The 27,171-nt window shown below is 35.9% G+C and overlaps 4 protein-coding genes and 1 non-coding gene across 6 annotated transcripts; 3 read left to right on the top strand and 2 right to left on the bottom strand.

Moving 5' to 3' along the window:
• The first annotated feature begins 237 nt into the window (after nucleotides 1-237).
• Nucleotides 238-3,349, top strand: LOC103331412 (zinc ion binding protein). Of its 2 annotated transcripts, none has more exons than XM_089051515.1 (3): nucleotides 238-517; nucleotides 1,764-1,953; nucleotides 2,065-3,349. In XM_089051515.1, exons 2-3 carry the CDS (start codon nucleotides 1,793-1,795, stop codon nucleotides 2,996-2,998), a joined length of 1,095 nt encoding a protein of 364 aa, XP_088907641.1. In that variant the 5' UTR covers nucleotides 238-517; nucleotides 1,764-1,792; the 3' UTR covers nucleotides 2,999-3,349. The 2 variants fall into 2 exon arrangements, with proteins under 2 accessions (XP_088907641.1, XP_088907642.1); XM_089051516.1 differs by lacking the exon at nucleotides 238-517 and having other exon boundaries at nucleotides 1,520-1,953; nucleotides 2,065-2,976; nucleotides 3,107-3,349.
• A 3,004-nt stretch (nucleotides 3,350-6,353) lies between these two features.
• LOC103331439 (DNA replication ATP-dependent helicase/nuclease JHS1) lies at nucleotides 6,354-18,433 on the top strand. The gene is given in 36 exon segments (XM_008234060.3): nucleotides 6,354-6,944; nucleotides 7,199-7,366; nucleotides 7,442-7,666; nucleotides 7,999-8,061; nucleotides 8,332-8,496; nucleotides 8,591-8,632; nucleotides 8,716-8,777; nucleotides 9,412-9,544; nucleotides 9,635-9,745; nucleotides 9,873-9,969; nucleotides 10,160-10,242; nucleotides 10,371-10,436; nucleotides 10,871-11,026; nucleotides 11,538-11,593; nucleotides 11,698-11,755; nucleotides 11,859-11,969; nucleotides 12,063-12,119; nucleotides 12,259-12,322; nucleotides 12,325-12,392; nucleotides 12,487-12,670; nucleotides 12,673-12,734; nucleotides 13,738-13,812; nucleotides 13,978-14,099; nucleotides 14,217-14,289; nucleotides 14,385-14,489; nucleotides 14,636-14,803; nucleotides 15,155-15,224; nucleotides 15,308-15,459; nucleotides 15,836-15,913; nucleotides 16,008-16,100; nucleotides 16,191-16,328; nucleotides 16,969-17,008; nucleotides 17,114-17,187; nucleotides 17,322-17,459; nucleotides 17,739-17,858; nucleotides 18,174-18,433. Coding segments are annotated over 36 exon segments (4,095 nt in total). The 5' UTR covers nucleotides 6,354-6,485; the 3' UTR covers nucleotides 18,333-18,433.
• Nucleotides 18,434-18,967: 534 nt separating this feature from the next.
• Nucleotides 18,968-22,146, bottom strand: LOC148917133 (riboflavin biosynthesis protein PYRD, chloroplastic-like). The gene is made up of 4 exons (XM_089053469.1): nucleotides 21,990-22,146; nucleotides 20,927-21,473; nucleotides 20,026-20,324; nucleotides 18,968-19,788 (listed from the first exon to the last, which is right to left on the bottom strand). Exons 2-4 carry the CDS (start codon nucleotides 21,293-21,295, stop codon nucleotides 19,179-19,181), a joined length of 1,278 nt encoding a protein of 425 aa, XP_088909595.1. The 5' UTR covers nucleotides 21,296-21,473; nucleotides 21,990-22,146; the 3' UTR covers nucleotides 18,968-19,178.
• Nucleotides 22,147-22,195: 49 nt separating this feature from the next.
• TRNAV-CAC (transfer RNA valine (anticodon CAC)) lies at nucleotides 22,196-22,269 on the bottom strand. Its single transcript has one exon. It is a non-coding gene; the product is annotated as a tRNA-Val (tRNA).
• A 1,791-nt stretch (nucleotides 22,270-24,060) lies between these two features.
• On the top strand, nucleotides 24,061-26,982 carry LOC103331410 (endoglucanase 14-like). The gene is given in 7 exon segments (XM_008234036.3): nucleotides 24,061-24,264; nucleotides 24,445-24,858; nucleotides 25,172-25,258; nucleotides 25,406-25,453; nucleotides 25,455-25,559; nucleotides 25,749-26,030; nucleotides 26,665-26,982. Coding segments are annotated over 7 exon segments (1,458 nt in total).
• The last annotated feature ends 189 nt before the right edge of the window (nucleotides 26,983-27,171 follow it).

The following is a 27,171-nucleotide window of genomic DNA, read 5'->3' as shown; positions in this document are numbered from 1 at the left end:
TCATTACATACACTCAAAACCCATTTATAAACACGCCCAAAAATTATATTGTTTTTTTGATTTCTGAGTTTTTTTATAAATCATTTATATTTATAAATTTGATTGAAATGTTCTTTTTCATCTTTTTGGAAAAAACTTTGGCTTTTTCCAAAATTGAATTTGTTTTTTTGCTAAAACCTAAATTCACTTTTAATAAAATCTTATAAATGACAACCCCATAAAACTATAGAGGCCATCAGTTCAGCATAGACGAAAGAAAGCAACCATTCTATTTCCAAGAGAGAGAGAGACATTCGCATAGAGTAGCGTTACTCTTTTTTCTCTCTCACTGCTCACATTCCGTACTATGTAAACTCTTGCTTCTCCTCATCTTCTTCAGTATCGCCGCCTCTTCTCTGACCACTTCCCCAAAACCCATTTGCAGAAATCTACAGTTCATAGACAAAACCTCACTCAATTAGGCTCTGCCGTTTGTTTCCAGGGCTTCCGCTTCATCTAATGCTCACGCAATTGAGAGGTATTTAGGTTGATTTAATTTCTTGGGCATAATGAATTTTGTTCGTTTCAATGTTTATTGGTCTTTAGTGCATATATAAACTGTCAATTGGCAATTGTCTGCTATCAAAATTTCTTCTGCAAAGCATAATCTCCTGGCCCTGTTGTTTTTTTCTTCAAGGAAATTTGAGAATGGTCTTGTTTGTATGCATCAGCATAGGAAAATAATAAACTTGATGATTCAAATGATAGTGGTTGAGGATAAAATGTGAATTTTTTGAAAGCATTGCAGTCCTTGTTCATAATTTATGAACTTTTCATTTTCTTTTTCCTTTCTAGCTGTTTTAGGCAAAAGGGGGTCCCTAGGTTCGTACTTGACTTAGTAGCCTTAGATTATGATGAGCTTAATTTGAATGAATTAGTTTGAATTCCGATCTTAAAAACCAGATATGGTTGACAATAGCCTTGTTCGTATGCATTTAATGTTTATTAAAGTCCTTCCTTTTTTCTTTCTTCAGAAAAATATATTGGGGGGTACATTGGCAAATTTCTTAGCTGAGAGGTTGCATCAGCCTTTTCCAGGGTGACTCACATGCCTCTTCATAGTCTTCATAGCTAGACATCGATTGACTTGTAGTTGAAAAATGAGTGATTTCAATGTTTCCTTGGTCAAAATGAGTGTAGGCGATGAACAAAATGTAAACCTTTATGTTAAAGCTTTCTGTGTTTAAAATGTTGTCAGCATTTGACAACTGCATCTTAAAATTGAAATGTGCTCTTCTCAACTTTAGGAAAAGTTCGGTCTGACTAAAACGTCCCTTTTTCTTTGTGGATGGTGTTGGGGGATGATGTCTGTTTAAGCAATTCAAAGGTTTTCCATCTCTGAACTCAATTTTTTTTTTCTTCCATTTGTTACGTATGGATCTAGCACATGAGTGAGATCTTGATTCAGATTTGGCATATATGTTGCAGTATGTTTATTGCGCAATCATATTTTGGACTCACAAAACTGATATAATTGAAGTATAACTGCAGACCTTAACTGTGAAGTTATTTTTTGCACTATGGGGAGGCTTGGGATGTATAAAGTTTCATGATTGATATTAGAACTCGAGGCAGCTTCAGTTCAGAAATTAGAACTCAAGGTCACAATTGACTGGCTATCCAAAGGCCAACAGGAATTCCTCATCTTGGCCTCAACTATTGAGTATTTTTTGGTAGTGGAAGTTGGACTCTCATGTAATTGTCATTCTCATTTTGTCCTTTAGAATCACATCTTTGTGTGTAGAGAGAGAGAATGGAACCACCATCTCCAGACTGCAATGGTGCAGAAGCGGTACTAAATCTCCAACCGAGCTCATCAATTCCTATTACGTATCACCCTCTCTTTGGTCCTCACGATGATCTAATCCTCCTTGAGCTCGATCAGAAACTTCTCCCTGATGTCCTGCACCAAAGGTGAGGAATAACTAAACTCTAGTTTCTAGAGTCTTATTTCCAATTTTTTCTTGCGCATTGAATCTAATTTAAGGCTTCCTCTTGTTTTTTTTTTCTTTTTCCTTTCTCTAGAGTAACTATTAGAGGACAGCCTGATGAAGATGCAGTCCTCTGCACGGAGTCAAAAACTTATGCAATCAAATCCGTTGGAACTTCAAATTCTGTTTTTCTCATTCCCCCATCAAGTCAATTTAATTCTTTTGAAAGCCCAATATGTTGTGATGAGAACTATCATGATCCGCAATCTGTTGCTTCTGTCATTAAGATTGCAACCGGTAACATGGAACTTGTTGAAGTTGCCCCTAGACTTGACAAGCTAAGGTCGCTACTTTTTGAGAATCCTTACAGATCTGAGGAGGACGTAGAAATGGTGGACGTGGAAGAGATGGAAGGAAAGAATACAGGACTGTATAGCTGGGATGATCTTGTTGAGAAGGTTCAAGCTAGTGATGATGAATTAAGGACTGGGTTGCAGGCTCTTTCGGCAGTGGATATTTATGGATATTGGAGAATTGTGGATGAGAAGTACATGGACAGAATTCTTAGGATGCTTTTGCACAATTCAGTGCTGAATGATTGGTCATTGTCTTGTCTGAATGAAGACGACGTTGTCAATGCATTGGAATCAGATGGCTTTCCCCACAAACTTGCAAACCACTGCTTGCATGTTTATGGTAGCAAGGTGATTGAGAGTGTGAGCACAAGTAGTATATGGAAGTTGGATGAGAGGAAGGTATGTGTGCATTTTGCAAGAGACATCTTGAGAGACGGGAATAGGAAGATGGAGAGGTTCATGGAGGACTGGACACGTAAGGTTCCCGAAGGGATGCCTGCAAGTTTAGACTTGTTGGAAGGTGAAGTTTTGATAGAGAAGCTTGGCGCAGAGACATGGATTCGAGCCTTCAGTGTATCATCTCTACCCTACAACCCTGCAGAGCGATTCTCCGTCCTCTTTAAAGAGCGTCCAAAATGGGAGTGGAAGGATCTACAGCCTTTATCAGGTTAGTTTTTATCAGGTTAGTTTATATATTCTTGTGATCATCCTTTTTATTTTTCTCCCGTCCTGCATTATTGTTTCTTAGATTTTACTCAAAAGTAATGTACTTCTTCCTTGCCTGCATCCACTTCTCAGTGACTTGAGAGTGCCTGGTCTTTCTGCCGAAGGTTTGCTTCTCAAATACACTAGAAGAACACAACCAACTGCTGATGCAGAACCCGTTTTCAGCATAAGATAGTGTTAAAATATATGTTAATTGTCATCTGCATAATATTATTCCATGTGTCCTAATCAAAGAATACTTGATTTTGCTAAGAAACTGATATAATATTCTCAGATATATCCTTTATTTTCTTTTCATCTTTGGCATAAAAGAAATCCCGAGCAAGCTGGCATTGCAGTAACTAACTGGCCACTTAGCACAACTCATTTACACAAATTGCCACCTCTGCTCGTGATTTGGTTTATTCTCATTAGATTTTACAACTTTCATTTATTTCATATTTCTCTTTATCTCATGAGCGAACGTTAATAGAAATGTGATTGAAATTGAAATATATTGAAGTTGATGTACGCATTACTACTACAAAAATAAAAATAAAAATTGCAGGTGTCCAGAGTTCATTATAGACGAACTAAACTGAACCAAATTCGAAAATTAATTTTTGGGTTGGATCACTTTGGTTCTCCAATTTTTGCAAGTCCTATACAAGAATCCATCATATACAACCTAGGATACTAACTTCCAACAATAATCGGAACAAAAGCATAGGGGCACATTGAGCAGTTGCAAATTCAGAAAGTGAGAGTGCAGAGTAGAGCGGCAAAATGTCCTTAATAAATTTGGAGAGCTTCTACAATGATGAGGAGTTTAGAGTGATAATCTTATTTGAGGGGTTCAATCCCACCATCAGACCATTTAAAAGGTTTAAATCCATTGATTTCCTCACATTTGTTGATGGTGGGATTGAACCCCTCAAATAAGCGGGAGCATTTTTGCTCTTCGCTTTAACCCAATGTGTACCTTCACTACTCTTCACAAAAGTTGACACATGTCCATGGGATTAAAGCTTATAAACTCATGAACTTTACTACTATGGGATACCAAGTGAAATATAGTGTTTTCCATAATTCATTTATTTGATTTTTGTTTTTTCGTTTCACAACATCAGCCATAACAACAGTTTCTACACAAGTTATAAGTTATCAAAATCGAATCAGTATAATATAACAAATTTGAATTACACCATAAAACATAGTTTCAACGGCAAATTATGATAATTTTATATTAGGTCCGAAAGGTTTTCTTAAAATAAAATGCTCCAAAGAAAATTATAGAGAGGTAGTTATGTCATGCATTATGTCCTAGCATTAGATAGACGAAAAAGAACAATTCATGTCGTTCTTACTATTTTTTCTACATTGCAAAAACTTGGACTAAGATGTTGATGGATGTGAAAAACTCAGTTGATAAACTGGTCTTTCAGGTCTTAGTTGAATGTTTTCCTGTAAATTAATCAAACAATTAAAAATAATAATAAAACTTAAAACAAAACAAAAATATAGGAAACTAGGTGTAGTGAATTGAAATAAATTAAGATAACAAACCTATGGATGTATAAGTGAGTAATTGGACAACATTGGATGTATAGCTTGGTATCTAAGTGGGTGATTTGGGATCCCTTGAACAAAATTCTCTTGTCCTTATTTACTCTAAGGCTCTATTTGGTTCATGGGAAAGAAGACTTAGGAATGGGAAATCAATTGCTTTCCCATGTTTAGTAAGTCTAGGTATGGGAAATCGTTGCATGGCTTCATGGGAAAGTATGGAGGGAAAATAAAGTCATCCTCCCAACTTGGGTTTTGTTTTCCCTCCTCATGGGAAAGTTTGGGAAAATGAGCTAACATTAAATGCATTTCTTTTTTTATTTGATTTAATATGAGTATAATTGAAAATTTATACAAACTTAGTTTTCTATTTCTACTCAAAACAAACATGAGAAAGGAAATAAAGTGATATTTCCCGATTACTTTCTCAGCATTACCAAACGTGAGAAATGAATCTTTCATTCCCATTCCTTGGGGAATGACATGGAGAAATAATTTCCCCTCAAATTTATTTCATGAACCAAACGGGACCTAAGTTTTCTCGCACTATATCCAACACCTCCAGCATATGAATTGAAATATTGATATGCCTTATGTTCATTATCAAAACTCATGCCATGTGTTGGAACGTCACAAAATTTTCTTGTGAGCTCTTCAATTTGCTCATTATGATCCAAGAGATCAAGACTTTCAGAATCAGAATCTAAGTGTATACAATCAACAGATTCTTTACCATCATTGGAATATGTAGCATGAAATTCATCATCTTCATGGTCCATGAGGACACTAGCAGTATATGTATCATATTATTTGACATTCAATGATTAACAAACAAAAAAAATTGAATATTCAATGAATGCTACATCCATAAGAATTAAAAAAAACAAAAAAAACTTAATCTTCACAGCCAATATTGGTCTTCCAATGAAACTGTTGGCATCCTAGTCTTAACAAAAAAAACGTAATCTTCACAGCCAATATTGCTTCTTGTTTTTGGTTTTTATGGAAGTTTATTCAGATTTTAAAAAAAGCACATGAATTGTTAAATTTGAATTTGGTTTGATACTAAAAAAACTAAATAATGCAGAGCAATCAGGAAAGTATAAAAAATAATAAAGCAATATAGAGTACTATTAAAAAGAAAAAAAAATTTTTTTTAGCAGCATAGATGTTACCTATCTTTCACTTGAACAAATGGAGGAAGCCTGCAATTGAAGTGCTGTGTAAGCTCCTGAAGTTGTTAAGTCTTCAATTCGGATAAAAGTATTTGGGCGTGGATAAAAGTAGTTAGGTTCAATTCGTATTAAAGCCTGTGAAATTCAAATTAAAGCACGTGAAGCCAATTGCCAATTAAACTGCCTTGCCAATTATTTATTTGGGTTGTTGTTAGCTTCATGGGTAATTAATTTAGAAAAATGAAAGTTTGCTAGATTAGAATAAGGGTACATCCGGAAAATTTTGATTAAAATATTATTTCTCTCTCATAATAATATCATCAAATAAATAAACAATAAGAAATTAATTATAGTTAAACCCATGAACATGTGTCAACGTTTGAGAAGGGTGGTGAGAGTATACCCTGGGTTAAACTAAAAATGTTCCCCAAATAACCTCTTCACTCTAAACACCTCGTTATAGCCTTTCTGATGTGATGACATAAATTACAGGCTCTAACACTGGCCCATTGAGCAGGGCCAGTTCATCTTCACCCGGAAGCCCAACTCCACCCATTTTATATTTTTCCCTTTGGAGCCGTATGCTTCATTTGAGCGGGAAAATCACAAATCAGCTTATAAGCACCGAAACCCCCAAATTCCAATCTCTCTCTCTCTCTCCCTCAATTTGAACCAGCAGACCAGAAACTGGAAGCTACCACACCATTACTCTAATGCCTCCAAGAAAGAAACCCCTTTCTTCTTCCACGACGTCTGCTAAGAAATCCAACTCGAAAGTTCAGCCTCAGCCGTCCAAGTTCGGCATCCAGCATTTCTTCGAGCGCCACACCCAGAACTCTCAGAACCCCAAAATCGCCGCAGTTTCTGCTTCTCAGCAGAACCCTAAACCCCTCGCAGCTCCCGCCTCTTACACCGTTGCTCCGGCACAATCGGTTCCTGAGATCCAAAACCCTGCACAGATTGAGGCGGGTAATGCGGTTTTAGCTTCGGGAAGTCATGAGATTCGGTCGAATTTGCTGCCATGTAGTAACAACGGTATGTCGCAGAATACGCCTCCAGAGAATTTGAGGGCAGTCGGAGTTGTTGGTGAGGAGGAAAATATGGAAGATGAGGCCTCGCCGGAGATTTCAAAATCCAAATCTTTTAAGCGCTTCAAGTTCTCGCCAGGAATGGTAAAATTTAGCTTCAACGTTTTATGATAGTCTTCATATTCCATAGCTTTATGCTACCATTGATGGAAATGCTTGAGTTTTACTGATAGTATTACTGGAATTAGCCTCAATTTGTTGTTTGTTTTACGTGTGAACGCTTAATCAATGCTAATTTTATGATATTTATATGCCTGGGAAGACATTTGGTGTTTTAATTTCAATGAACTTTTCTTTCCTTTTATAATTTGATTTTGGGAATGTCAACATGGTGATAGTTGATAAAGCAGAGCCAGGATGATGGAGGTGATGAGGTGACATGGAGGATATCTCCGGTAAATGAAAGACTCCAAGCTGTTTCAAAGCGCATGCCGGAGATTATTAGAGTACTGGCGGACTCTTCAAGGCTTAAATCTTTAACCATTAACCAATGCTCGCAAAAGAAGGCATGTTTATTTGTTAATTTCTTTTTCTTTTAATGGTTTTATTATCAGATGATTAACCAATGATGAAATGTACAGACTTCTCCGGTTAAAGCTGGAAAGGTTGAGAAGTGGCTTCCTTCACAGACACTGAATACTTCTGAAAGATCTTTGGTATCCCTGAATAAGGTTGGCATAAAGAGGGTTAACCCAGATGAGGATATGGATAGTAACGGAAATGTGAGCAATATGACTATCTCTGGAAGAGCTAGTAGGCAGAGTCCATTCCGAACACCACCTTCTCTATCGTACTGCCATGATAAGGTGATTATGACTTCACAGTGAACATATTTAATTATTTATGGATTTGTTTGTACTTTGCAATTCATGGAAATGGAGAAAGCGAGAAAGGGAACATTCTCTTAGACTGGTGTTTCATTAGGGCCCAAGAGAAAACAACAAAAAGAACAGAAAAATATTTATCTTCTGGATCTGATACTTTGTTTTGTTTGCATCAGTCATGTTCTAAATTAATTTTCCTCTGTTCTTTATTTGATTCAAATATATCTACTTCTATATCCCTTTTCTGTCGTTGGAGCTGCTAAGTAGAGGTCGTGGAATGATCTTTCTCTAATTGTGCTTTAACTGAAATGCAGCTTACGAATGGTGTTGCATGTAATGAAGGTTCTGATCAGCCAGGGTTAAGGCAGCATAAAAAGGTTTGAATGTAAAAATTATCTATTTGAGACCAAATTCTGGACCATGTTGCTCTCAGATCAATCAATATTTATGATATATATTCTTTCTCCTGATTTAATTAATAGATTATCTCATGAGTCATACTTCAAAAAACAATTAATCAGTTATTTTTCAAAGTTGCAAGTCTGCCTGGTTTTTCTGAGCTGTGTGGCAGGCATGAGTCAATTATATCTTCTCATGGTCTGGTGCAAATTTAATTTTTTCTCTTTGGTTTTTGACTATTCTTTTAGGCATTGCTTGAACTGTTAGATCAAGTGGAAGATGTTATTTCTGTTGAAGATTCAGTATCTAATGATGTGGAGGAATCTCCATTTCAAGTTAAAGATAGAAAAGGTGATGATATGCATGTCAAATTGCATCAGAAATCTTCCTATTGTAATTTCCTTGTATTGGAGGTATGGTTTACTACTTTAGCATCTCTTTGATGAAAGAACAGAGAGTTTCTTCAAGATTGGTTATTCTGCAACTTTTTTGTTTTTTCTACTACAGGTATCTGACTGTGGACTTGCTGACTCATCTGATGCTCATAAGGTTTCTAGTAAGCAAGATCTTCAAATTTGAATAATCTGTTCTATGATTACTTTTGATAATAAAGATGTACCATTGATTTTAAGGTTCTTCGGTTACTGGATGAGCAATGTGGAGAGGAGCATGCTGTCTATTTACAGGATGAGTGGTAAGTAGTTCATGATGTCTTGTTTCGAAGCAGTTTAATACTTATGCTATTGTTTCTTCTGAAATCATTTCCCAATAATGTGGTACTCTGTCTTATGAGTATTCTTCAGAGTTTGATTATTTCACCCCAAAATAGAAATGCGCTTTCTGTGTGATTTCAGTTTGATCCAGCCTGATAGGGAATTTTTTCTAGTATTAGCATATACCTTGAAAGGCTTTTCGTGGTTTCATTGGCCTCATCTCCGTAGTTATCCACTTTAGGTAATAATGCTCGAGCATACTTAAGTATAAGTGTGGTGTATTGGCTGTAATTTGGGTTTACAATTTCTGAAGTTAGGCTAGGGGATGAGTCATCTTTACGGGCATCAGTTTCCCGTCTTTAGAGACATTCCTTTTAATATTCTTCATTTTGGATTGTGGACAATCTCTTGTTAACAGCTAAGAACATTTTTCTGTAACTTTAGAATTTTAGCATAAGGTCTTTGTTTTGTAAATTTAAAGTATCTCAAAGTTTTCCACATTCGGATAAAAATGAATGCTCTTGGTAGGAAACAAGACTAGTACATTAGAATTCAAATCATGTGTAATATGATTAGTAACAATGTCACTCTTCTTTTCAATTCTATTTTTCTCAGGTTTTACAGTGTCATTGCACCTGGAGATACTGTCAATGTTATTGGTGAATTTGATGACAAAGGACAGTGTCGTGTGGATCATCACCATAATTTTATAATTGTTCATCCAGATGTGCTAGTGGCTGGAACTAGGGTACTACTGCCTACTTGTTCAAATATTCTGGACATGTATTTTGTGAGTATTGTTGCCCTATTTAGTTATAATAAATAGAAACACTTTTAGGTTGCAGCTAGCTTCAGTTGCCCGAGGCGAACTGTCCTGGATGAGAGGCTAAAGGGCAATGAGCATTCAAGTGCAGCACTAAGTGGTACAATATTGCACCAAGTTTTTCAGGTCTGAGAACCACCCTATGATTTTGTAAACTTTTTAATATCTACAGACTTGGTTATGTATTTTTTTCCATGAAATATCCACTAAGCTTTGTTTGTCTATAATGTGTAAAAGTTCTTTGTTTTTGTAGGCTGCACTTGTGGAGGAGACACCTACAATAAATTTCTTGGAGGAACACACAAGATTTGTGCTCCAGAAAAACATTGAGAACTTGTATGCTTGTGGAGGTTGGAATTTTTAAGATGTTACTTTGAAATAATTTCTAATTTCTCTGTCATCATCATTCAGGTTAATTTCTATATTTGTGGTAGATTGTTATCCTCTTAAATTGGTTTGTTGGTAATTTGTTAAAATTTGATTAGTCAATTTTATGGATCATCTTATTAAAACTTCTCCTCTTTCATGTGGACTTTGCAGTGAACGAAAAGGGCATGTACAAAACATTGATTGAGGCTGTCCCAAGAATATTGAAATGGGTTAACCTATTCAAAAACACCCAGGTACACCCATTTTATTTATTTATTTATTTTCTGTGTTCACAATTAAGGTGAAGAATTTTAAATTGCACATCTTAAAGCAACCGTGGAGTGTAGAGACTCTTAATTTGAGGCTAATGATATTGTGGCAGAATTCAGAAGTTCCTTCTGTTGATTTTGGATCTGACAATGGAATGAAAAAGGTCAAATTATCTGAGGTAAGGCATCACAGTTGGTATATTTGTAGGTAATTCGTTGGTCTATCTTTTAACAATTTTGCATCTGTGGATATGTTTCCACATATGTAGAACTTTATGGATCATGTACATGGAATTCATGCAACTTACCTTCTTATTTGGCAGCATGCATGAGTTAGGTACCTTCCTGAGTTCGAGAATTGACTGGTTTCCCTAATACTGGATATATTCACCTTGCATGTATATGCATCCATATGCATCCATGCTAATTGACTTTATAATGGTTTCTTGTACTTGTATTTGCCAGTTGAAGGAATTCCTGGTTATGCGAAGTTTGTGCTTGTAAACATGTTTCTAATTTGTGATTGTTGTATGTTTTCTTGTGTTATTGTATAATGATGTGCACTCTTTTCAGAAGCATTATGCCATCTCTGAACTAGATCCATTTTCTGTAGGTAATTGATATTGAAGAGATGGCCTGGGCTCCGAAATATGGTCTGAAAGGCATGATTGATGCTTCTGTCAGAGTGAAAGTTGAATCTAACAAAAATGAATCTCATGAGATGGTTATGCCTTTAGAGTTCAAAAGTGGGAAAATACCTAGTGGCCAGGCAAGAATAATCTCTTCACTTGTTTACTGAAACTTGTCTGAAATGATATTAAACTTGTGTAATGTATTCCATACTATTAACTTATGTTGCTTAAAGCTTTTCATACAGCTGTATACATAAGGCCTAACCAATTAGTAATTTAATATAGCACTAACCACTTGTTGGACCCATTCCACAATTTATGGTATGATCCAAACTGTTCATTGTTTATATTTAAAAATCATTAGTTACCTAACTATGATAAAATAATTAGGTGAACCCAATATTTTGATAGACAGTGAAAATATTCATGGTAAGAATCAAATGGCTTAATGATTTCCGATTTGGGAAATTATGTAGGGACGATCCTTGAATGAGGACCTAAAATTGAAAGGTCTGGATTCTAGGATTACAGTATGGAGTGAGCCCAAATGAGTGGTTAGCACTGTATTAACTTATTATTTAGTGCTTGAATGCTCTTGTATATAAACATATATTTCTTTATTTTGGCTCATGCTTGTTATGTATGCAGTCATCCATGGAGCATACTGCGCAAGTGACATTGTACACTCTTCTTATGTCGGACAGGTTCTTATTCACACAATTTTGACTTCCAGAGGGCCCTGGCCCCTCATACAAGTTATTATCATTCATAAAGATTTTCATTCATTTGCTCTGTATCTCGTCTTCAGGTACCAGAAGCATATTGATACTGGTCTTCTATGTTATCTCCAGTCAGATCAAACACAGGTAGTGTCAAGTGCACATGCATCATTAGGTTTTTAGGGTGTATCGATGGAAAAAAGATTGCACGTGTTGAATTAATTGATTATTTTTTAATAAAATAAAACAGGGAGTTGCGGTTAGAAGATCTGACCTGGTTGGGATAATCATGCGACGTAATGAACTTGCAAATGATGTCCTCAAGGCATCACGAACACAAGTACTGCCCCCGATGCTAAAGGTATGGCGGTTGCTGAATGATCAGTCGTGTTTTCATGAAGCTCTTTACTTACAGTCATTTTGATTCTTCCATTTTTTCCTTTGCCTGCTGTAGAGTCAGAGCATGTGCAGAGGTTGTCGCCATCTAAATGTTTGTACTATCTATCACAAGGTAATTCTATTTATTCGTGAAAGGTACTGTCGAGCATGAATAATCGTTGCTAACAGCGACAAAGAAAAGAAGTGATTAAAATCTCCCTGCAAAAAAAAAAAAAAGTGTTTATTATTGGCCATCACCTTTAATGCCACAGGCACATGGAGGAAGCTCAGGGAGCAGTGGATTGGGAGACTTATTTGATTCAAATACACATCACCTAAAAATGCTCATGCTGCTTTCCTAAGGCTGTGGGATTGGTTGATTGATTTGGAAGCTAAAGAGATGCAGGTGCCAATTTTGAAGTCACTATTTTGATAGTGTAAAAATGGTTAACTTCCAAATTTTGTTATTTGATATGCTATCACCTTTTTCCCTTCTTCAGCTTGTAAAGAATGAAATATGGCGGTCACATAATTCGAAAAGTGATTATGCTGCGGGTTGCCTTTCTTCTGTTGTTCTTGATTGGAAGCTTCCATATTCGAAGTCTAAAAAAGATAACAGATTCGTATATAATTTTCTGCGTAATGGTTTGCCTTCTCTCAGCGAGAGGACATCTAATGGAGATTTTTGAATGCTGCTTCATCTCCAACAAAAGAAGTGGATTGCGCACTAAGATGTGGTGACTTTGTGGTATGCTTAATTTTCATAATGTTGTTTCTGCGTAGTTCACATGAGGCTATTTGTACAAGTTTGACATAGAGGGCTTACAATAGGTGTGCACTCTCTGCACTCAAGTTTGTTTATGTAGAGTCATCTGTACTATAAAAGAATATGTAATGTTTATTATTCATTTTCAAGAATCTTTTGCCGTCACTGTCATCTTGTATTTTCAGCCTAGTATGTATTTTGATGCATTCCAGTTTATTGCTGTATGGAGTTAGATATGTAAGATGATTTCCTTTTCATTGAGATCTTCAGATTTTTAGTTAAGATGTCCAGGGCAAGTATCTATGAAGCATTGATTTCTGTTCTCTGATCAGCTATTCATATCTGTCTCATATCAGTATTTGGATAATATTGTAGTAATACTTGTTGGACAATCTTGGGGTATATATATTTAATATTTAGTAACTGCATAAACACTTTGACAATAAAATTTGGAACTATAAAAATTGATCTGATACCTCTTTTTTTTTTTTTTTTTGGGTTGAGAAGAAGGAAATGTGTATGATACTACTTGCCTCCAATTTTCTTGATTACATTTATGCCTTTTGAAGTTATTTTTCTTTCTTTCTTGGATGGGGTTTCTCGTTCTGCATAATAATATTGCAAGATTTGTTTGGCTTTCCTGTCATTCCCTAAGAACTCAATCATGTAAAATAAACCAATTAATTAAATATAATAATTCATATTTTTTTCAAAAGAAACTATATTAAATAATCTGTAATGATCAAGGATTCCAAGAAGTTGCAGTTGGGCTGTGCATGCGTGATGCTTGTTCTATGCAAGATAGTTGTTACGAGTCTACTTCTGTTCTCTCCTGTTTTCATGTTAATGGATGAGAATTAAAGAACAGGACACAATTTTTCACATATGTTATATACTGGAAAATTTGCTATTACATAATGCGTAGTTGTTCGTATTTATCTTCACTAACAATTTAAAAATGATTGGTTTTTTGTTTATTGTGTAGATACTTAGCAGTGAATCTAGTCATCTACCTGTTGCAAGTGGGATTATAACGGATATAAGTCACTCCCATGTATCTGTAAGGATAATATCTGCCATCTTTCTGTAAACTCAAAAACTGGCTTATTAGTGCTTACCTGCCCTTTTGGCAGATGTATGTTCTATAGCTAGTGGATGTTATAGTGTTAATCTACTAAACAAATGAATCAGTTTTATAATTCTAATATCTTCTGCAAAACTCTAGGTTTCTTTCTCTAAGCTCTTACGACTTCCTGGGAGCAGTCCTTCTTCAGAGGCAAGTCATCTCCTTCAAGAGATCTGGCGGGTTGACAAAGATGAATTCATGACATCATTTTCAGTAATGAGGTATTGCATGACTAAAATTATGCCCCAACTCTTTTGTGAAATTTCCTTTTCCAAACTATCTGTCATAATATAGATGTCATGTACCCTGTCTAAATTCATGCTTGATTTTGTTGCTAGGTTGAACCTTGTTCAACTTTTTCTTCAAAGTGCACAAGCTGCTCACGTGAGAAAAATGATTGTTGACTTAGAGGTGAGGTTGAGTGACTTGTATTGCATAAAATTTACCATCTTTTTGCTAACTCCAACTCACATTTCTGTTGGTCTGCATCTGTGCATTCCTTTTAGGCTCCTAGATTTGACAAGGGACGTATATTGAGCCAGGATCCAGCAATATCTTATGTCTTGTCCCAGAGAAATTTAAATGTTGATCAGCGGCAAGCCATTCTTAAGGTTTCCTATAATTTTTTTATTTTCCTAATACTTATCATCTCAATTTTCCCACAAAAAGTCTGTCTTCCTGAGCCTAAGTTTGGTTGGTACTAATCTGTCAATGTCCATTGCATGTGGACATTCACTAATTCAACAAATTTATCCAGATACTTGCAGCAAAGGATTACGCACTTATACTAGGAATGCCTGGAACAGGCAAGACATCAACGATGGTGCATGCTGTGAAAGCCTTGTTGATTAGAGGTGCATCCATTTTGCTTACGTCCTACACAAACTCTGCTGTTGATAATCTACTTGTCAAATTAAAGGCTCAGGTCATCTCTATTTCACATCTTTTCATAAGCATATTTGTTTTTTGTTTTCTTTGTTTTTTGTTTTTTGGGCGGGTTGGGGGTGCTTTCTTTCCATGCCATGCATTATGTCCAGGAAACGCATGCTGCCCTGAAACCAAATTTCTTGTTGCGATTTACTCCAATTTTCTTTACCATTCCTAACCTGGGGCCATTCTTACTCACTTAGCACTATTGGGCATGATACTAATCTTAGTTGATGTTTCTTTTTGTGCTCTCCTTAAATTTGTGGCTGTATGGTTTACCCGTTTGTGTGCCATATCTCGCGTCTAACACTACATTGGGTTTCTTTGTATTGAATTTAAAGCATTGCAGAATATAGATTTTTTACGCATTGGAAGACATGAAGCTGTGCATGAGGAAGTTCGAGGGCATTGCTTTTCAGGTCAGGTTTTATATAATTGAGAGCATTTTCTCAATATATCTCTTTATTTCTTCTCAATGTTTTAACAGTGGTTTCCGTGACAGAAATGAACATACAAAGTGTGGAAGACATTAAATTAAGACTAGACCAAGTCAAGGTGGTAGCTGTTACATGCTTGGGGATCACCAGTCCCTTGCTTGCCAATAAGAGATTTGATGTATGCATCATGGATGAAGCTGGACAAACCACCCTTCCAGTACGTATATACTTAGTGATGGATGTCTAGACAGTGCAGTTATAGATAAATGCAACTGGAGTAGGATTTATATGGAGAGATGAGATGCTTTTGGACAGTGCACTTTCCCAAAAGTTTATATCAGCTGAGGATTATTTTCCTGTTGTTAACACTTTAGACTTTATGTTAGTATTTATCTTGTTGCCAATAAAGATTTAAAAAAATTCATTTCAGCTTGTTTTTCATTTTACATTAGTTGGAGACGGGCTGCAATGGGTTGAGTTTATTCAATGTTTCTTTTTAGGATTTATTTTGGTCTAGATGAAAGTTAAAGTCACTGTTTATCAAGAACCATCTCAAAGTTAACGGATTCATGAGAAATTTTCTTTCCTCTCAGGTATCTCTTGGGCCTTTGATGTTCGCATCAAAGTTTGTTCTGGTTGGCGATCATTATCAATTACCTCCTCTGGTCAAGGTGTATATCTTTGTGTGTGTTTGTGGGGTTCTAATTAGTTGTTATGCTCTTAATTTTGTTCAATGAAATGCTCTATGCTTTTTTTTTTTCCTAGAGTACAGAGGCTCGAGAAAATGGAATGGGGGTAAGCTTGTTTTGCAGGCTCTCAGAAGCGCATCCTCAGGCAATCTCAGCCTTGCAAAGCCAGGTTATTATACATTTACAATTAAAGATATACAATTTTAATTTTTGTATCACTTTCTGTAGCAGTGATACTTACCAAGCTGTTTGCATCCAGTACCGTATGTGTCAAGGCATTATGGAACTGTCAAATGCCTTGATATATGGTGATAGATTGCGCTGTGGCTCTCCTGAAATAGCTAATGCCAAACTCGACTTTTCAAGTTCAAAGTCTCGTTCGTCGTGGATACAGGAGGTTTGATTGATTTGCAAAGCAATTCCATATTCCTATTGAATTAAGTTGTCATGCCTATGCATGGTTTGTGCTTGCATGAAAAATTATACCTGGAATCCTTGTTTGGCCCATTGATATGGGGTAATAGTAGTACAGGATATGGATATCAGAATCTTTTGACACAGCTCGTACATCTTTCCTCTGCTTCTATGTTTCAGATACATCCTTCCAGGTTTTCTACCATATCGTGTTGTGGGCATGGAAAATTAATGAAATATCATGCCGAAGAGTTATGACATGATGTTGATTACAGCCTTTTAGCATGTTTCAATCCCAGATTGTGCTTAGGGAATTCATTAAGGTGTGATTTTGAAATGGATTAGGTTCAAGCCTATCGGGTAGATGAGAAATATCACTTGAAAAGATTTAATGGTGGTATCTGTTTCTTTTGTAGAGCAAAGTGTGTCTTGTCATCCACGACCTTCAAGATGTGTGAAATAGAAAGGATTAGTTTCAAGTGAATGCATTAGATACTCTGCCCTAATTGAAAAACTCGTTCTATGAAATTGTTGTTTTGGTTTGAAAACTGACTGCAGTTTTCATGTGTGAAAAACTCATTTAATTCCAATGTTTTAGCAATTTCTTATCTTCATGGTTGCAGGTGTTAAATCCAACCAAACCAGTTATATTTATTAATACAGGTTTGTGGAAGTACTCTTGTTTGCTTTCCATAATCCTTTCTACTGAATAAACAGTATTGGTTTGTGCCTTGGTTTTTCTAATATTCATCCCTTTTCACAACATAGATGCTTTACCTGCTTTTGAGGCAAAGGATCACAAGATTGTGAATAACCCGATGGAAGCTCACATAATTGTACAGGTTTGATCTTTGCTTGAATATATAATGCAAATAATGCTCGTTGCTTTAGGAAAATATGTTTGTTCCTTTTAAGTTGTGTGAGGCAAACAGTTTAAGTAGATTGTACTGAAATAAAATCCTCATTTTGCTTTTAGGTTGTGGAGGAACTAGTTAACAGTGGAATTAAGGAGGAAGATATTGGCGTCATCACCCCATATAACTCTCAGGCAGAGATTATCCGGCTTTCCATCAATCATACCTCTGTGGAGATACATACCATTGACAAATACCAGGTCAGTTTGACAGGTTCATGTCTAAAATGATGTCTCATCGCTTTCCTCTAAATTTGATTAAATTCACAGAACTTCTATGAAATAATAATACATATTGGGGTAATCTGTACAGGAAGTGTTGTAGCCTTTAATAAAGCTGCAAAGTTTAAGAGCCTATTCAGTATCCTAGTAATTTTGCTCTAGCTTTTGGTTTTGAAACCTAAAGAACAATGACATAACTATAAAAATTTCGATTATCATCAGTCCACTATCTCTTATTTGCAATTTTGGTTTATCCAGGGAAGAGATAAGGATTGCATACTAGTGTCTTTTGTTAGGTCAACAGAAAATCCAAGGAATTGCTCTTCTTCACTGCTTGGAGACTGGCATAGGATTAATGTGGCTCTTACTCGTGCCAAGGTAAGAATCACATTGGTGTTCTGCCTCAATTAGAAAATCCCATTCCAACGTAAATTTCAAAATATCTTGCACATGGTGGTTGCATTTTTAGTATATCTTCTTTTTTGTGCTTGATGATTTATCATGAAAATAAACTATGAGATTAAAGAGAACAAAAGAGGAAAGAGTTAAGCATCCTCAGTTTTTTTGTTTGAGTTGTTTCTGGGGATAGAGAGCACCTCAGTTTTTAAATTTAAGAGAAAGGGGTGTCTGAAGCTGTCATCTATGTTTTTTGGAGTGATCTCAGTAACATGTTTTCTATTATTTGTTTTGTAGAAAAAGTTAATAATGGTTGGATCATGCAAAACCCTATCAAAGGTTCTGCTAATGAAGCTTCTTATTGAGAAAGTTGACCAACAATCTGGCATCCTAAATGTATCCAAAAAGGATATCCACTTTAAAAGAGACCGAAAGAGATGCTCTCAGGCCAGATGAATGTAAATTTTTGATCCGGTCCTGTTTTTGTTAGTGTACATATATGTTGGTTATTTCTGTAGAATATTTGAAAGATGTATAGAAAGAACAGTTTCTCTCTCTCTCTCTCTCTCTCTCACACACACACACACACACACACACACACACACACACACACACACACGGGCAGGGCGGGAAGACATGCCTTTAAATTGTCAGTCCTTGAGCTTTCATGTCATGAAGATTAATTTGAGTGCATGTTTAGTGCAAATGTGACATGCGACTATTTTGAAGAGATACCACTTATATTCTTGAATTTTATCTCCCATCTAGCATTGGCTTTAAACTTAGCAAATGTGTAACTCTCTGAACTGTACACTATCAAACCAACCAGTTATGAGGTGTTATTTTCACCCAATGGACGGGAAAGTAGTTGTGGCAATCACGCTTCCCCTTGAGGAGATCCCTCTCCCCAAGTGAAGCTGGGTTCCGGTCTCTTTTGATAACAATTCACATAAGATCTTTTTTTGGTTCTTTTTTAATAGGAAGCAAAATTTTATTAAAAAAAATACATTAGTACAACCAGAATTTTACTGCAGAGGGCAGGGTGTCTTTTTTTCTGACGACCAGACCTAACAGGTACACATTAAAGCATGTAAACTGCAATACAATAACCATTCTTTATTCTAGGTTATGGCGAACCCCAACACACAGGGGGGAAGAAACTGAAACCTGTAAGGAAGACCAAAAATGAACTTTATCCCACAATGACTCCATCCCCTGTTCCCTAAGAATCCTGCCATCTCTTTCCAGCATCACATGTAAATGATGATGTCAAATCTCATTTTCTGTTTCTAGTCACTTAAATTACAGATATCCCTCAAGCACAACATTCTCACTTGAAACCTTAGGCTTCAAATTCTTCACTTCTAGTCTTTTTCTTAGACTCTTCAATGCAATAGGAAAGTTCCCACCATCATTTGCATCCCACAGGGGCAATACTTCTATAACGATTTTTTGCAACAAATTCTTCGCAATACCGTCTTGGAGAAGCTCTTCGAAATCGCCTATATTTCCCTTTAAATCCAACAAAACACTACACAATCCTTGAGAGTTACAAAATTCCAAAATAGCTTCTAAATTTATCTGATCCAACACCACTGTTTCAATACCTGTGTGAGCTCTTTCTAGTTCTACTGTTGTCTCTTTGTCTGAAAAGATTATTGGCTTACCAATTGGTTCCATGGTCAGAGCAGGGATTTGGATTGGAGAACTACTATTCCTAGCTATTATAATCTGGACTGGTTGATTGGCTCCAGCTTCTTGGGATACTGGAATAGAGGCGTTCTCAATTATTGAGGAAGAAGAAAGAATAATTGCATCATATTCCTGTAACAATTGTGAGTAGTAACCACCAGACTTGGCAACTCCTTCTCCAAGCTGATCTAGAAAGTGTCCGTTGACTGACATAGAGTATCTGCTAATGAGAAAAAAGGCTTAAATATGATAATGGTCAACTTCAGAGTATCAGCAAATGAACATAAAATTCTTTAGGTAACAAATGACTAGCAAATTCTAAGGAAAAGATAGCATAACATCCATTCATGAACTATCAAATCTCAACAGTCAAAGACATGAAGGCAGGATTTCCACTTGTTTTAATGTTCAATGATAGTATTTTTATTATTGACTAATCTAAACAGAATAAATTTACCTCATAGTGACAAAAGGATTCCCTGTTAGCATATGATGGATATAAGCTTCGTTTAACCTCTTGCATGATTCTTCTTCTACACCCGTAGTAACTTCAATTCCCGCATCTCTTAATCTATCCAACCCCTTTGATGCTACGATTGGATTTGGATCCACCATTCCGACCACCACCCTTTTCACTTTGGCTTTAATTAGGGCTTCACTGCATGGTGGAGTTCTCCCATAGTGATTACATGGTTCCAAGCTCACATATGCTGTTGCATTCTCAGCCAAATCCCCGGCATCCCTCAGAGCAAAAACCTGAAACATTTGACTTGGTATAAATTTTCATTAACAGATGAAGTTCATGTAAAACAGAAGAAAAGTTGGCATAGATCATCATAATGATCAAACCTATATATTATATAAGTCTGACACACACACACACACAAAACTTCAGATTATTTTTAGAGAATTCAACACTGCCATCTCTACAAACTTCAGATTATTTTCAAAAAAACCATCCATAGCACACACACACACACACACAACTTCAGATTATTTTTAGAGAATTCAAGACTGCCACCTCTACAAACAACTTCAGATTATTTTTTAAAAAAACCATCCATAGCAAGAACTGAAATAGGAAGAGAATTCAAGACCGCCATCTCTACAAACCATTCAACTAAATGTTCCACTAGGTTGTAAAGAAAATACCAGTGGAAATTTAACAAAAATAAAGGGAAAAAAACTAGAATGAACAGAACCAAACTTGAAAGAACCAGACTGTCAGTTAACTTCTACGCAAACAAAGAAAGAGTAATGTGACTGAAGATTCTAGCACAACAATTCATCACTTGCATAGACGCATTTCAGAAGGAAAATTAAAACAAAGAAAATACAAAATAGGAAAAGAAGTTTACTTCAGCATGTGGCTGGCCAGCTTTGGGGTGAAAGCCTTCACCAACAACCTTGCCATCCTTGACAATAACACAACCCACCATAGGATTTGGGCTGGTACACCCGATAGCCTTTCTTGCAAGCTCCACACATCTCCTCATATAGAACCAGTCATCAGTATCTTCTTGCTGTGCCACTCCACACATGACCCCCACCGAACCACCATGGCTTCTCAAACCAGTTGGTGATTTGAACACCATTTTGAGCGAATTACAAAACCCAGATTTGGAATTTGGATTCAACTTCAAAATCTTGGAGGAGAGTTGCTGTGATGGTGAGACATTGGGTGGAGTGAGGGTGTAACTTGGAAGTGAAAGCCTTTGAACTTGCATTTCTTTTGTTTGTAAAACCCAGATCACAGTTTTGCAATTTAGGCAAATTTTGTGAAAGTGACTCCAACTCCCTGAGTGATTCTCGGGGGTAGTTTCCACTCTTAAATGTCTACGTTTTCACTGTAAGAGACGAGCAGCGTAAAGATACCTTCGTTTCATTTTCTCACAAATTGTGTTTCTGCCAAATGCAAATAAATCAAAAACAAAAGAGAAAGACAAAAACCCAGATAAACAACATCTTTATGGAGTAGTAGCCTGTCAGTAAACGGTTCCTGAATGAACATTTGTGCACTGACTATATCTTCTAATAATAGATAATGGGACTTGTTTTAAGAAGGCTTCTCAATCTAAACCCAATCATAACTACAATACAATGCCTCCAAACCACAACATTAACAAAAAGAGTGTTTCTTTTCTTCTTCTTTTCCCCTAACAAAAGAGAAACTCCAATGTTCTTAAGGCAACACACTTACACATGCATTTTGTCAAACACATAACGTTCAACATAAACTGTCAAATACACAAACAACTAAATTGGGATATGCGTACACTATATGAAGAACCCAAGACACAAAATAACACGTGCAATAAGAATTTGTGCCTGTCAAATGCAAAATCCCATTCAATGCCCACATCCAATCACTGCAGTTCATAAAATTCTAAGAGTTGCGAACAAAGTGAGCAAAGCCTTTACCAAAAATTTGAAGTGGTTGCAACTTGCAATCCTTCCCGCAACAATTAGAATGCTGTGTTCCTCACCAAAAATTTGAAAAAAAAAAAGAAAAAAGAAAAAAAGATTGTTGGCAGCTAACCTGGTAATAAACGAAATGGAAAAGGAATCAGACAAGACAAGGATACGACGTGATAAAATGGTATATCAGATTTAGAAGACTGAAAAAATGTCTGAGCCCGGGTTCGAACCGGGGACCTCTAGTGTGTGAGACTAGCGTGATAACCGACTACACTACCCAGACAACTTGGTAACACATTTGTAATCTGATCCCTTTAACAGATGTTTCATACGTATAGGATGTTAACTATTTAAAAAGAAACACACCCACCCCAGTCATACGTATGAGGAAATGATGAATAAATTGAGTAAGGTGTTAGTTTAGCAATATATTTTATTTTATTTTATAAAAAAAATTTGGACTCACAATGCATACCAAAACATCATATATATCAAAAATCATATTGTATATTCATCACAATCATAATTATTCTCATACAAACCATTCACAATCATATATATCACATATATCAAAAATTATTGTATCAAAAATCATATTGTATATTCCTTTTGTTGCCTTGTTGTTGCAATTTTCGTGTTTTTGATCACCAATATTTCCAAAACCATGATATATTAACATATTTTAAAATGTGCATAATAGGTCAATTTTTCGATATTTCCATTGAAATTTTCGTGTCTTTTAAATCACAATATTTCCAAAACATCGATATATTAAAATGCATAATAACACAATACTTTTTTTATATTATATATAATAAAAACTGAGTGGGGGCCTAGGATCACTCTAGTCCCAATGTGCCTCTGTCTCTGTCTTCATTTGGATATTATATATTTACCCGCATTTCATTACATCTCAATTGTCTTAATAAGCAAACCACCTGAGTGAGTTTGAGAGAGTAGATCAAGACCAGTGAGATGCCCAGCATAAGTGCAACCAAAATCAACGTGGAAAATGGAAGACCGGTTTACTAACTTATCCTGTAGCTTAATCTAAATCATTAGATCATTTAAATGTTCTGAATAAATACACGATATCTAAATATAGGGGCTTGAGATAGCAATTTTTTGAGATGTTCCAATTGTATTATATTTTCTTTCGATTCTGTAACATTAAAATAATCCAATTTTATTGTCATATTCTCAATAAATCAGTTGCGTGTCTTAATAATTTAAGCATTCAATTGCAAGATATTTCCCTAATTAGTTCCAAATCTTCTCAATTTCTCCTTCATATGGTGACTTTTTTTTACAAATTTATAAATAAACCCAATCCTAGATAAGTATTTATAAAAAAACTCAAACACTATTTAAACATAGAAACACACCCAAAATCAACCCCAAAGTCAACAATTGTATATTTTTTGGGTGTGTTTATAAATGGGTTTTGAGTGTGTGTAATGATGGGTTTTGGGTGTGTTTATAAAGTGTTTTGGGTGTTGGGGTTTTTTATAATTTCAGCTCTCATTTTGGGTGTTTTAGTGAAACTCCCAATTTTTTTTTTAATGTTTACGAACTTTGTTGTTTAAAACCGAAATCTCCATTAAGCAATAAAAATTGATCGCATCTTTTAAATGTTCAACCGTACAGTTGCATGAAAATTTATTAAAATTGATATTCTTTTTGTAATGAAAAACAGACCCTCCAATCGTAGGGTTCATATTAGACCACTAATTTGAGGTTAATGATTGAAAAATCACCATTTTTGAGCAAAAAAGGTCCAGTAATTGCATTGACTTTTTTTTTTTGGGTAATAATTTCATTGACATTGGTAAATATTCAAGAAAGTTCCATATCAAATCCCACATAGAAGGTCCTTAATTATTGCAGTTATATTTGTAACAATCGGGGACTGCTCTGTTATGGAAAGATATCGCAAAATCAAAATCATAGCAATCTTTAATTGGCCTCAAGGACCCAAAATTTTACTATAAATTTGAGATTTGAAAACCTTGTTTGTCCATATATAGCTTTGCAGTTACATTCATCTTCATCATTATATTTCCCTAGAGTCATCATGGCTTCCAGCAAAGTCTTTGGTTTGCTTTGCTTGTCTATGTTTCTATTGACTCATAATTCAGTGTTTGCTTCATTTGACTATGGGGATGCTCTCACCAAGTCCTTGTTGTATTATGAGGCTCAACGATCTGGAAAGTTGCCTCCAAACCAAAGGGTGCAATGGCGTGGGGATTCTGGGCTTAAAGATGGAAGTGATGCTGGTGTAAGTTAACACATAGTTTGATTCTCCCATTTGTTATAAACCATATTATCAACGACTGTTGGGCATCTACGCTACCATGTCGATGTTTTTTCTTATAGTTAATTTAGTGGTATTTCTTTTTCTAATATTGAGGTCCTGTTTAACCTTAAGTCACCTTCCATATATTTATTGACATAACAGGTTGATCTTGTGGGAGGATATTATGATGCTGGGGACAATGTCAAGTTTGGATTTCCCATGGCATTCACAATCACAATGCTTTCATGGAGTACCATAGAATTCGGGAGCAAACTTGACGCCAAGAGTGAGCTCTCAAATGCATTGGATGCCATTAAATGGGGCACTGATTATTTGGTCAAAGCACACGCTGCGCCGAATGTCCTCTATGGCGAAATTGGCGATGGTGATTCTGATCATGAATGCTGGCAGAGACCCGAAGACATGACCACGCCGCGGACCACATTTAAGATCGACGAGCAGAATCCGGGAGCTGACCTTGCTGGTGAAACCGCTGCTGCTTTGGCTGCTGCTTCCATTGCTTTCAAGGATAAAGACTCTAAGTATGCGTCTGAACTTTTGACCCATGCTAAAGAGGTAACACTGCTAACTCTTCTGCGAAATTAAACATCGTGCATTCTGTTACTCTTTGTACATAATAATTCACCTGATCAAAAAGTCGATATTTATGGTCCGATAACATATCATGTCAGATTTTACTTCGGCGCGTAAAAACATTTCCTAATGTCTAGTGATCATTATAAGACATTTGAGATATTAATTAGTACTTTTCTATTCACAAATCTCATATATTTTATGCAGTGCTTTTAGTTTTCAAATATAATCAGTGTAACAATACCTAATGATTATTTTACTTTTGTATCTATTGTGGCATTATAAAAATTTGCAGCTATTCGAGTTTGCTCGTGATCACTCTGGTGTTTATCAGAATAGCATTAATGTAGCAGGAAAATTCTACTCCAGCAGTGGATATGAGGTAATTTATATATGAGAAAGGTTCATGCAAATAACAACGCTAATTAATCCAATTAAAAAGTCGTGAACGATCAACTTATTTGTTCAAATATTTTACTAAACTCCAAATTTTGGGAATTAAATTAATGTATTTTTCTTTGTGATTCAGGATGAACTATTGTGGGCTGCTGCCTGGCTTCATCGTGCCACCGATGAATAAAACATACCTGGATTATCTTGGTCAAGCAGGCAATACTGGTGGTGCAAGAACTGTGTTCTCTTGGGATGACAAGTTTATTGGTGCACAAGTCCTTGTTGCAAAGGTAAATATATCGCAATATGTTTTTTTTGTCAGATAGTTTGATATGATATGTTATTAGTTAGACAATATGAATCAAAATTCGAATAAATGAATGCGATGTTCCGTTTATAAATCTGGCAAGAGAACATTCCTCTATATGCCATAGACGTCTATTAGTATATGCACTCCTTTAACATCTATATATTCACAGCTTGTGTTGGAAGGCAAGGTGGAGTCTTCAGGCACATGGAGCCAATACAAGAGCCAGGCTGAGCAATTCATTTGCTCTTGCATTCAGAAGGGCAACAGCAATGTGAAGAAGACTCCTGGTGGGTTGTTGTGGTTCTTGCCATGGAACAATCTTCAGTACACTTCAACTGCTGTGTTCGTCGCAACTGTTTATTCTGAATACTTGAACGCCAAGCATGCCGCCATTCAATGCCCTGGAGGCATTGTCCAGCCTAAGGATCTTGCTGACTTGGCGCAATCACAGGTATGATATCCTTCCTTTCTGCTCTATATAGTATATATATATAGTTACAATTTAAAGTAGAACAAAATTAATCTTTTGTAATAAAACTTGGGGTTCTTGTTTTGGAAAAGTAGACTTCGATCCTTAGATAATTTCCAACTTATACATTTATAAACATAAATCAGATCAGATTCTAATTTTTTATTAAGGAAGATTTTTTTTTGGGGTGGATCGTCTTCCTATAATACAGTTGTGTATTACATACGGGTTGTTTGTCTTTTTGTTTTTGGTCCAGATTTTTAGGTATATTTAATTTCCAGTAATAGATCTAATTTAAAAGTCAATACGATTTGCATTTACTTACTTCCATCTAAAGAGAAATTGCATTTATTTCTTCCTTTTTGTTTTGATATAATCTCTTTTTTTATGTACAATTATCTTCCATCATGATGAGAGGAAATCAAGCATAAAAACAAACACCTAATAATATGAAACACAAAAAGAAAAAAGGAATTGAGTGCTTCTATTTGGACCATATTTTATGACTACATTACTGACCACTTCTTCTAATACAAACGAATCCCGATTTTATTAGTGTGGCCCACATATACGATAATCTTAGATTAACTGTATTTTTTTTTCCGTCATTTACTAGGTGGACTATATCTTGGGTTCAAACCCCAGTGGCATGAGTTTCATGGTTGGATTTGGAACAAAATATCCAACTCAAGTGCACCACAGAGCAGCATCCATTGTCTCCATCAAGAAAGATGCAGCTCCTGTTTCATGCAAAGGGGGCTTCGACTCATGGTTCAACAACAACTCACCAAACCCTAATGTACTGGATGGAGCAATTGTCGGAGGCCCGGATGAGAATGATGCTTACACAGATTCAAGATCAAACTACCAAATGGATGAACCAGCAACTGTTTCCACAGCTCCACTTGTTGGCGTTCTCGCTAAACTCGCTTGAGTCAAACAGATACGACTTAAATTTTGTGTCTGTATATACATATATGCCCAAGTAAAAGACTGAAATAGACGCATCTTATATTTATGCCACATTTTAGTTTAAGGTTTTAGGCTAGTACTTTACATCAATGTAAGCCCTGTGGCTTAAATTGTATCATGTGTGGTTTACCAACATCTTAATACCGTCACA

The sequence above is a fragment of the Prunus mume genome, linkage group LG5, assembly GCF_029339155.1.
Source record: "Prunus mume cultivar Tortuosa linkage group LG5, ASM2933915v1, whole genome shotgun sequence".
Lineage (NCBI taxonomy): Eukaryota > Viridiplantae > Streptophyta > Magnoliopsida > Rosales > Rosaceae > Prunus > Prunus mume.
Note: the sequence above shows the minus strand (reverse complement) of the source record. Positions and strands in the feature narration are given on the sequence as shown.

What these genes read in the sequence shown, in the direction of transcription:
- LOC103331412 (XM_089051516.1), top strand. Translation starts at nt 1,793, where the DNA reads ATGGAACCACCATCTCCAGACTGCAATGGTGCAGAAGCGGTACTAAAT. An exon ending in CCTGATGTCCTGCACCAAAG is followed by an intron (nt 1,954 to 2,064) that starts GTGAGGAATAAC and finishes TCCTTTCTCTAG; the next exon opens with AGTAACTATTAGAGGACAGC. An exon ending in CCAAAATGGGAGTGGAAGGA is followed by an intron (nt 2,977 to 3,106) that starts TCTACAGCCTTT and finishes ACTTCTTCCTTG; the next exon opens with CCTGCATCCACTTCTCAGTG.
- LOC148917133 (XM_089053469.1), bottom strand. Translation starts at nt 21,295, where the DNA reads ATGCAAGTTCAAAGGCTTTCACTTCCAAGTTACACCCTCACTCCACCC. An exon ending in CTGGCCAGCCACATGCTGAA is followed by an intron (nt 20,325 to 20,926) that starts GTAAACTTCTTT and finishes CAAATGTTTCAG; the next exon opens with GTTTTTGCTCTGAGGGATGC. An exon ending in AATCCTTTTGTCACTATGAG is followed by an intron (nt 19,789 to 20,025) that starts GTAAATTTATTC and finishes TCTCATTAGCAG; the next exon opens with ATACTCTATGTCAGTCAACG.